The sequence below is a fragment of the Montipora foliosa genome, chromosome 6 (assembly GCF_036669935.1).
Source record: "Montipora foliosa isolate CH-2021 chromosome 6, ASM3666993v2, whole genome shotgun sequence".
NCBI lineage: Eukaryota > Metazoa > Cnidaria > Anthozoa > Scleractinia > Acroporidae > Montipora > Montipora foliosa.
Window position 1 is genome coordinate 6,918,835 of NC_090874.1, and position 10,145 is coordinate 6,928,979.

The 10,145-nt window shown below is 41.2% G+C and overlaps 1 protein-coding gene across 1 annotated transcript; it reads right to left on the minus strand.

Moving 5' to 3' along the window:
* Positions 1-732: 732 nt before the first annotated feature.
* LOC138008609 (armadillo-like helical domain-containing protein 3) lies at positions 733-8,967 on the minus strand. Its single transcript, XM_068855934.1, has 7 exons — positions 8,960-8,967; positions 7,383-7,554; positions 5,795-5,921; positions 5,207-5,282; positions 3,926-4,004; positions 3,255-3,371; positions 733-2,275 (listed from the first exon to the last, which is right to left on the minus strand). Exons 2-7 carry the CDS (start codon positions 7,527-7,529, stop codon positions 2,183-2,185), a joined length of 639 nt encoding a protein of 212 aa, XP_068712035.1. The 5' UTR covers positions 7,530-7,554; positions 8,960-8,967; the 3' UTR covers positions 733-2,182.
* Between the last annotated feature and the right edge of the window lie 1,178 nt (positions 8,968-10,145).

Consider the following 10,145-nt stretch of genomic DNA (forward strand, 5'->3'; position numbering starts at 1 on the left):
AAATATTGGTAAAACAAAAAAATCCATATATCCTCACAGCCAGCCTTGCATCATTGTTTTATCTTTGCGGTGGTCTGCTCGAAAGGTATGCTCCTCTGATCACTTTCGCGTTTCCCGCTGTAGCCATAATTTTAATATTTTATTTCACAATCCTTTATTCGTAATTAGTTACTTTTCAAATCTGTGCAATGTAATGATGTGTGAACGAACTGAACTTATGCAGCGTTTTCTTTTCGCCTCAGTACGTCTACAAAGATTTGCTTACATGAAGTGCGGGCGTCCACTGCTGCGAAATAAAAAATTCCCAGAGGAAAAAGCCTGTTCAACTTTGCCACGTCATATTCAGTGTTTTGCACCGAAGACTTCCCGCTCTACCTCCATTACTAGTAGAACCTGAAATTCCCGCTATAATTTTGGATATTCAATGACCCACAATGTTCATATCCTTTTGTTGCTTGGCAGAGTAATTGGTAAATCATCGTTCGCACGGGATCATTACATCATCTGCTATCAACAGTTGCGCGTCAAGAAGAAGACGGTGAAAGATGCCTTATAAGGATATGTATACAGAGAGACTATACGGGAAGTTAGCATGGATTATATATTTGTTAAACGTCGTGGTTACATTATATGTCCCCATACACGACGTATCCACCGTGAATGACGCGGGAAAACGAGGACGGTTTTGTGTTTGCAGTCAAAACATAAAGAACTGTGTTGGCAACCAGTAACTCCCAAACGCGTAATTTATTATATTTTTCCAGGATATACACAAATATATTACCTCAACTTTTAAACAATAATGAACGGAACCAAATCAAGTCTTATTAGAAAGGAATCAACCAACTGCCGACTAATTTTGTTTGACTATTAACTGTTGAGACGCTTTCAAGGACTAAGTTTAAGAGATGGACTTAAATTAAGTTATGGTTTTAAATAGGTAGGTAGAATGTTTATGTAGCTGATTGTATTGTTGTTGTGTTTTGTTGTGTGTTACTTGTGTGTCTGACCTGTCTTTCAAATTAGTCTTTTTTACTTTAATTTGGCTTCTACTTTCGTTAGCTTTCACAGTTATTAAGGAAGCCATTGCTCTTTTTATAATTTAATTTTCTTCATTGTAATTTGTTCTGTTAGGAAAAAGGGTAATAAAGTTGTTGTTGTTGTTGTTCAAACGGAGTGGTCTCTTATCATCTGCGTTGCATACTCGTATACAACGTGTGTTCAAAACAAATCGGCGAGGTTCATTCTTATGCTAATAGGGACCTTAAGATCGGAGAACGACAAAGACTTCCGTACTGAGCATGCGCATAAGGTTTGGAGGCCGACATTTTTTGAAGTGCGCGTGCTCAGAGCGGAAGACTCGCACTCGTAGTTGTCCTCGTCCTCCCATCTTAAGGTCCCTAATAACACAAGTTGACATGCGAGAGCTTTGATTAACTATTTTGCCTTAGAGAAGGTTGAAGACTAATTAACGGACATGCATTCGTGGATATTGGATGACGATCTCAGCAGCCTCTCCTATTTAGAAGGATTGATGACTGCATCACCAACCAGCGATGTTATGTTACCATGTAAAACAACAATTACTGCGTAACGAAATGCGCTCGATATTGTGACGCTACAGGTTGCCATAGCAACGGTAGAGTCATTAAAAAAACCCTTACTTTTGTCTCTAAATCCTTATATCTCAAAAACGAACTCGGGAATCCGCGAGTTTTTATTGCTGCCACGTGGAAAAAGAAAAATCTCTGATCACGGTAACAACTGATCTCACGACCCACAGATCCCACTTTACCTCCTGGCGGAGCTGCAAGGCCAGACGGGGGCAGCACAGTCGGTCTTATAGATCTTTCACGACTGATGATGACGACGAAGAACGGGCTATGCATAGGTAGCCCAAGTCACAAGTATTAAAAGCCTACGTTACATTTAAAACATACGTCCCAACAACAACAAATCTAACGATTTTGGAACTAATCAAAACGTTACTCCCCGTCGCTTTTCTTGATGGTGATGTCTGCAAACGCAGTTCTGTCAAAGGACCATGGAGTTTTCAACGTTAAAGCCTTTGGAGAATTTTCCATTTCCTAAGTCCCTCAAGGCTTTTTTTTATATGCCTGAGAGCCAGGTAACACTCCACGTACGAGTTGACCATTATATTAATAAAGCTGACTGCGTTGTTTCAGTGGATTGATGCAAATTCTTGGAGCAAACTGAACTGTTCCAGATTGCTAACATGGATAGTTCGTCGAACATCTACCACGATTGAACGAACCTACAGGAGAAAGGAAGTAAGTGCATTAAAAAAAACCTATTTGAGCCACAAGAAACGAACTCAAAGCAGTCAATCAAAAGGTCACGTTAAACTTCCTCGAAAGAGTCATCCGAAGGGACATCATTTTCTACGGCCTCCAGGATACCACATTTTTTTCACCCGTTCTCGATGATTGAGGGGTTCTTTTACAAAAAAAAGTAATGAACGTTGAGGAGAAAAGAAAACCGCAAAAATTAATTCCCAGCGGAAATTTCGGTCAATCCGAGCCGCAAACCTCAAAAAATCGCCAATCCGCAAAATAGAAGTCCCGCAAAAATTTCATGCTACACGTCTTTTGTTTGATTGCAAATTGGCCCTTTTGGCCTCGTTCAAGGTTAAATATTCTTTTGAATTTTACGTTTGAAAGCGAGGCCGTCAAACAAAAGAATAGATGGCTTTCAACCACGTGATGAGACAGCCATGTTGGTTCATCGAGAATATTAAATCTCTGAAAAACATTGAGATTGCGGTTATTTGCACATTTTGCACAGTCGAAAGGGAAAATTGTTGGGCTGGTCTTTCATATACCGGGTCCGGAATAATCAATGTCCATAAAACAAAAGAACAAACCGAACATAACAATACCTAATCAACAAGGCCTAACCAGAATAACAATGGCGCTTTTGTCCTCCGCCATTTTAGTCCGGTATATGTCTAAGTCTACCCAATAGGCCATTTCCGAGTTCATGTCTGCCTCCTCTTCAAAGCGAGTCTAAGTGCGAAGTTTTTGTGATGGTAATTAGTTCTACTTTACATATGAATGAAACCTAATTTTCATAACAAAAACTTCGCACTTAGACTCGCTTTGAAGAGGAGGTAGACATGAACTCGGAAATGGCCTATTGTTGCCTCACAACATTTTGCAAGGAAATGAAAAATCGTGAAACTTGAAGTTGGTTGAGACCCTGGACATAAAAGACGAAGTGACCGAGGCACTTACCAATTGTGTAAAGAAAGCGGCCTCCCTCGGCTTTTCTGAATATTTCTCGTAGTGATCCAAGTTCTCCTGCAGTTTTAGCGTCAGTGTGTCATAATTACTTCGAATCACAGTCAAAACCTAAAAATAAAAAAGCAACTACAGGTAACTTAACTAATTTGAGAAATGCTGTCTCAGAGAGAGTCCTAACCGACTGCTACACAATTCCGTGGTTCAAATAAATATGTAAGACACATCATAGCGGTAACCCATCCGGAGATCCCGGGTTCAAGACCCGCTCTGACCACTCGTTGAATTTGATCCTGGTAGTCCCTGGTTCAACTTCCCAACCGCACTTGTAAATAGCCAACTGGTTTGCCTCCAGCCAGTTGGGATTCTTAACAGTTGTTGTTGTTCTTTTCTGTCGTTTCATTGTGTTTCATTGGCCCTGAAAAGCCCCTATGGGGAGCGGTCAATTAAGTATGTATTCTTTGTATGTATAACCAGTTCCCCGATAACTTGATAGCTCAAGAGTAGAGCAGTGTACAGTGTAGTCGCTGTTTTAATCTGAGATGTTCCTTTCGGGCTAGCCTGCGATGATCATTATCTTCGAAATCGATTTATATCCGCTTTTGAAATATATGACATTTCATACATTCACCGTCCAGGATAACACAGTTGAGAGAATAGCAAACCTGTTCAGATGACAAGGAGGTAAGATGGTTCACCGCAGCCCACGAATCAATTTTAGGCGTGAAATGGTTTACAATGGCCCTAAGGGAACAAAAAATGATAACTTGCTACAAGAGCTCATCAAAGGGAGGCTCTATCTCTCACACTTGGCCCGAGTAGATTTATTTATGGAACCATTCCCTTGGGAGATTCAGCACGCCCACTGTTGTAAATATAAAAGCCAATCAAAACAAAGCTATCATAGCGTCAAGGAAAACAAGATACCTTTCGCGGGAAAAACCTGTTCCTAGCTAAAAATAAATTTAAGGACGTTCGCGCCAATTGTTTCTGCGCATCCTTACTGCGCACGCAAATGCACTCGCCACGTCATACACGAGCGCGCGCGGTAAGTAATAAAATGAGAAATGACAGGGCAAAAGGCCATTGCTATAGCTTTGCCTGGATTTAACGGTCTTGGACTTTCGGTGACCCCTATTTTTCTTTCCAGAAACGGATTTTATTTACAATTATCTCCACGTTGTCCAAAAATGAACAAAAAATCAATGTGGGAAGTTAAAAAAATTTCAAGATTTCTGCTCACGGGACATCAAATTCTGCCATCTTGCGGCTGCAAGGCGCGTGAAACTGTGGTCGCTAAATGCGAACTTGATCTTTAAGGAACCTCAACAGTTGACTAAATTCACTTAATAAGTCCACTTAAACAATATTTGGCAGAGAGGATTTCACTTTAAAGATTTAATTGCAATATATTTGGGTTTACAGACACTGGCCTTATTCGCTAACGAAGCCCGATTTTGTCACATTTTGGGTGTTTTTCCGGGCATGTTCTCTCCAAAACGAAGTCATCATCTTACAGTGGTAAAAGTTTCAGAAAAAAATCAATGTTGAAAATTTTTCGCGCGAACGTCCTTAATCGGGAAAGGGTTGACTAAAGCTAAAGTCATTAGTGGAGATAGAGGCTGCCCTTGACAAGCTCCTGCTTGCAAAATGCAACTAAATACGAAAAATTCAAATTAACCAATTCGCGGCAATTCGAAGCAAAGCCATGCTTGTACATGTAGCTGAAGCTAAGGGCGGGAAAATGCTTGCCAGCGGTTAACGCTTAGGGTCACGCTCCCAATTGGTCAGGAAAGTGGCGTGAGATTTTCTGGCCAAACAACAAACGCACAAAATCACACGAAGCCCACGCTCTAACAACAAAACCTACAACGTGACCATAAGACACGCAAAGGATGCATTTTTCTGGTTGAATTGCTAAACAATTTTATTAAATTACGACCAACCTGACATTAACAAGCGAGCTAGCAAGGCGAGCCGCTGCGTCTTTCCAGTCGCCACCATTCGTTGAATGTCTTAAGGCTGTTAAAAACAAAACAAAATCAAAACACATCCAACAAAGAAAGAGTGCAGACTCACTTGCAGAATTCAGACCGGTTACATAAAAGAAAAATCGGTGAACGCAGCGAAATCAATAAGGTAAACAAACACGTCGGCTCTGAAAATCAGCCTTTCTTCCAGTTTTAGAGACAAAATCGCGAAGAGCCCCGCTACAGGCCCAAAAGCAAATAAAGGAAGCCACCAACAGCCGCTCTACGATCCTGGTATGTTCCCGGAGCCCAGCAAAACAGTTTTATGAAAAGAGGCAGGCACATATCAAGCCATGCTTTAATATTTCGAAAAAACTGCGACATCAAACAACATTTCGTCGATTATGAAGTAATTCTGACGCCAATCCAGCAGAAAATTACTGGGCATGCGCTTTTCTCACTCCCGTTAATCTCCAAATGTAAGGAAGAATGTTTGCTTCCCACAACGTTAAAAGGAGTGAGGCGGAAAAGTTTAAAGGGCAGTCATCAATATAAACTACTTACCCATTGAGTAAAGGTTATCAAAGATCTGGTGAACTCGAATTATCTCGTAGTAAAGTTCGTCGTAAGACGTAGGGGAAGGAAGAAACGTGTCTCCGTAAGTGATAAAAAGGTTGAAAATGTTAACCACCTGCACAAAATAGAAAAAAAAAAACATGAAAGAATAGCAGTCAGATACCTTACAGGAGTCAGTGGATTCTATAATACCCAATGAGGCGTTGACCCATAGAGACGGAGCTAAAAAAAGGGGGGGGGGGGGGGGGTGGAAAATTGTGATCATTCTCTAAAAGTACATATTTGAGAGCTGTGCAACGTAGCAGTAGTACACTTTGTTTTCACGTGCTCACAATGCAGTGTTTCCTTTTAGCAGAGGCTTCTTATGTCTTCTATTTCCTTGACTAACGGTGAGGAGAAAACAGATCGTTGTCTTTTGTCGAAATTGGTTGTGTTGAGCATGCACAGCGGTTACTAAGTGACCGGAACTGTGCAGTTTCACAAAAGGACAGCGTAATACGCAGAACACAGTGGTCTCAAGTCAAGGTCAGCAAGCATACTAGGGAGCATGCGTTTTTAACAACGCCATCCAATGTCATGGATTGCGGATAAATCAAAAGTGAGATTCGAGCCAGGGCTGGCATCTCTTTTCAAACTAAACGTCATCCCAGCTTAAGACAAAAGAAAACAGGCCTCAACTAGCAGAAAAAAGGAAGTACAGTAATCTATGTTGAGGAGCTAATGGTAGGGTAATTCGTAGCCGCGTAGTGCAGCGTTTGGGTAACGTGTTTTGTGTCCATTCAGTAGTGCAGCAATGACAGTAGACACTTTACCTTTTTCGACACCTCTAACTGGCTCCGTGCAAACGGACGCAACCGGCATTGTTGGCCAAAACCTCCGGGCCAACATTGTTGGCCAACAACTCCCAATATTGGCCAATATTGTTGGCCAAAAACTCCCAACATTGTTGGCCAACAACTCCCAACATTGTTGGCCAACAACTCCCAATATTGGCCAATATTGTTGGCCAAAACTCCCAACATTGTTGGGTGTTACATGTTGCGTCCGTTTGCAGACCCTGCTCCATGTTGTTGTGTGTTGTTAGGAGTTGTTGCCCGAAGTTTGAATCTGGTCAAACTTTTGAGCCAACAATACAAACATCCCATGTGACGCACATACGATCTCCTCCCCCTTTGATTTGTGTTCTTCTCCCCCTCCAAAAACTAACACGGCAACGTTCGTACAGTCTACTGTAAAACCAGAAACCCATAAGGGTTGAAACGTGTAACGGCCCCTTGTGTGCTTGGAAACAAGCTTCTGAATATTCAATTTGCTAAGTACCATATTTGGAACAACAAGAGCGCGGGGTTTCCAAATATGGTACTTAGCACTGAAACATTCAACCAATCAGTTCGCACTGGAATATTCGGAAGCTGTGAACGCGCGTTACACGTTTCAACCCTTATGGGTTTCTGGTAAAACTCAACAGAGGCTTGTATGTTAAATATAACATGGTCAGGCCGGGGTGAATATTTTGCGTTCTTATAGGTTCGAGATGACATTACAAAAAGGCGACTGAAAGAAAAAAAAAACGAACCTGCGACGCCAGAGAAAATATATTGCAGGTCTTTGTGAGATGAGTTTCACTGGAGAGAAGGAACTTGAGGAAATTCATGAGAGCCGTCCAGAAGTTTTTCCAAGAATAGGCAAGTCTCACACGACACCGCTTTTGATAACACAACATACGATGCAGGATTCCAAATGTTTTGCTAAAAAAAAGATAACTCTTGAGTCGTCTACTATTGCGAATCTATTCGGTCATGTTAATCTAAAGTTAAACCCCGGCTACACGTTCAAACGTTGTTATAAAACATTTGTTGGATCAACAATGTGAGATCGTGTAGCATGCATGTTTGATGACGTTTGTTCAACATTTTTTGTTGGAAGAATGTTTTGATTTCGATCAAACATTTTCTCCAACATACAACAACTATTGAAGCGTGCAGCCGCCCTTTAAACAATGTTGTATTGCAAAGACCAATCAGAGTTACGGGCCCAGTTTCCAATCCGAGACCCACGAGCAATCCAAAATGGCGGAGGTGGACTAAAGTGAGTGAGGTGTCTCCAACAATGTTATATGCCAACATGTTCTCGAGAGTGGAATTACGATAATCATATAACATCACCCAGCGTTGATAACCATAATTACATGCTATATACACTGGTCTAAAAGCAAGGGCCTCTCAGAACAGAGTGAAAAAAGGAAAAAAAACTAATGCCTTTCGGACTGGATGTGAACACGGAGCTTCGGCTTATAGGAACAGCTTCCATTCACTAGACCAAGATAAAAAAGTTACAAAGTTCTTTTAATATTTGTTACCTGTTGCTTGGCATCTAGAATAGGATGACTATAATTCATCAACGATTAAGCCTAGGCGCTGATTTCAAAATGGTTAGCTTTGTTTTAAGTGTGGCCTGACCTTTCTCTTTAGTCCGTCTAAAATAATTTGTTAGCGACTGTTATTGCACGTTTACAGCCCGGCCTTATCTCCTTACCATGTTTCGTCACAAGACCTCCGTTCCCGTTGGCGAGCTCAACTTTTTCTCCCGAATTTCAGATGAGTTAATTTCATTGATCGCTGTCAAACGAGCATTGAGAGCTGTTTCTCACTCTTTTGGAGTGGCTTTGACTTTAGAATTCGACAGAAGATCTCTCTGGCCAAAGTCACGCAACGCTGATTGTCGCATCACTTGTTGAAAACAGGTTTTTCGAGTTATCCAATCAGAAACTGTCTCAAATGTAATGTCCAATCAGCGAACAAGTTCAATTTTTGAACTGATTTCCTGCTTGGAAGTAAGGCTCCGGGCTCGTGCCACCATAGGCGCTTATCTCCGGTTTCTGCAGCATGAAGCGACTTGGAGTATTTCTACTCCCCCCTGGACGGATGCTAGTCCATCGCAGGGTTATCCCCAGCATTTTCGCCGGTACCCATTTATACACGTGTAGTTTTGTCTCGGACCTCAATTCCTCTGGCACCCAGGGTATTGGCAAAACTGAGGCCAATAGAAATTATCAGCAAAGGTGAAAAGTCCACGTGTTGGTGATTAAAATTGCTTCCAAGAGAGGTTATCAAAACGGGTAAAGATCACAAAGATCAAAAACTGCATAGCTACCTGTACAAGTCTGCCTGGTAATGTTTTCATCATGTGTGTTACGATAAACTCCACCATGAGGTCTAAAACAATTTCAAACAAATATCACTGTAAGCGACCAGTCACTTTAAGAACTACACGCAACCCATAATTCCTCGATAAGTAAAGAAAGTAAAATCCCTTTATTTAAAACCCGATTAGCTTATTAAGCAACTACATGCTTGAGGTGGCCAGTGTTCGTCTGACGAAGGGCTGAACGCTCGAAAACGTCAGCTTTTTAGAGGAATCTTTGTAAACGGTGTGGGCAATTTACATTATCAACTCCCTTGATAAAACCAATTTTTTGTATACTTCAGGTGGTACTCTTTTTTGTAGGTGTTGGTAACCTATGGACAGACCGGCAAATGCTCAGAGACAAATGGAGGAAATACATCGAATGAACTGTGAACAGACGAGGGCGGATGGGGTGGTACTGGTGGCAAATCTAAACTAACTGATACTTTCCTAGCAGAGCACAGGCCAGCGGTCTTGATGGAGTGTACTTCTCGATAAACAGCACCTCTGTGGTACAGTTCCTAAACAGAACACCGATAGGTTTTTAAGAAGCAGCTAATGGCAAGTTTTTCTTCCTTTAACCAAACGAAGAGGTTTTTAAGACCTCTGTTGAGATATTTAGGCAATGTTTTTTTAGGGATACGGAGAAATATCTTTAGATTTAATGATTTTGGCGTCATACGTGAAAAACAACTACAGAGATTGAGTAGTTCGCAAAACTGAACTCACTAATCAGCACTTACCACTCTGTACAGAGGAACAGATATTGTCATGTTCGCATCATGGAGAAAAAGAGCATTTGCGTAATTGATCCTGCGAAAGTAATAATAGCAACTTCAACTGAAAGGCAAGTAGAGAATTAGGTCTTTCCGAGAGAAAATCGTATTTCGTTCTCGGCACATCAACTGTATACTGGACCTGTTTTTTTCCCAAGACATCATACCTCGAGCGCGCTCATAAAAATACTATTTTCCTCAACACATAAGTCACAACACGTTTTAAGATAATAATAATAATCTTTAATACTTATAACAGCGCATAACTATAGGATATAAGTCTAATTTAAATCGCAGTTTTCAACGGAACCTTTTACGAACGAGACTTTTTCAAGCTACTAAATGTCGCGTCCTCCGTATAGCCGTTGCCCTTCCTC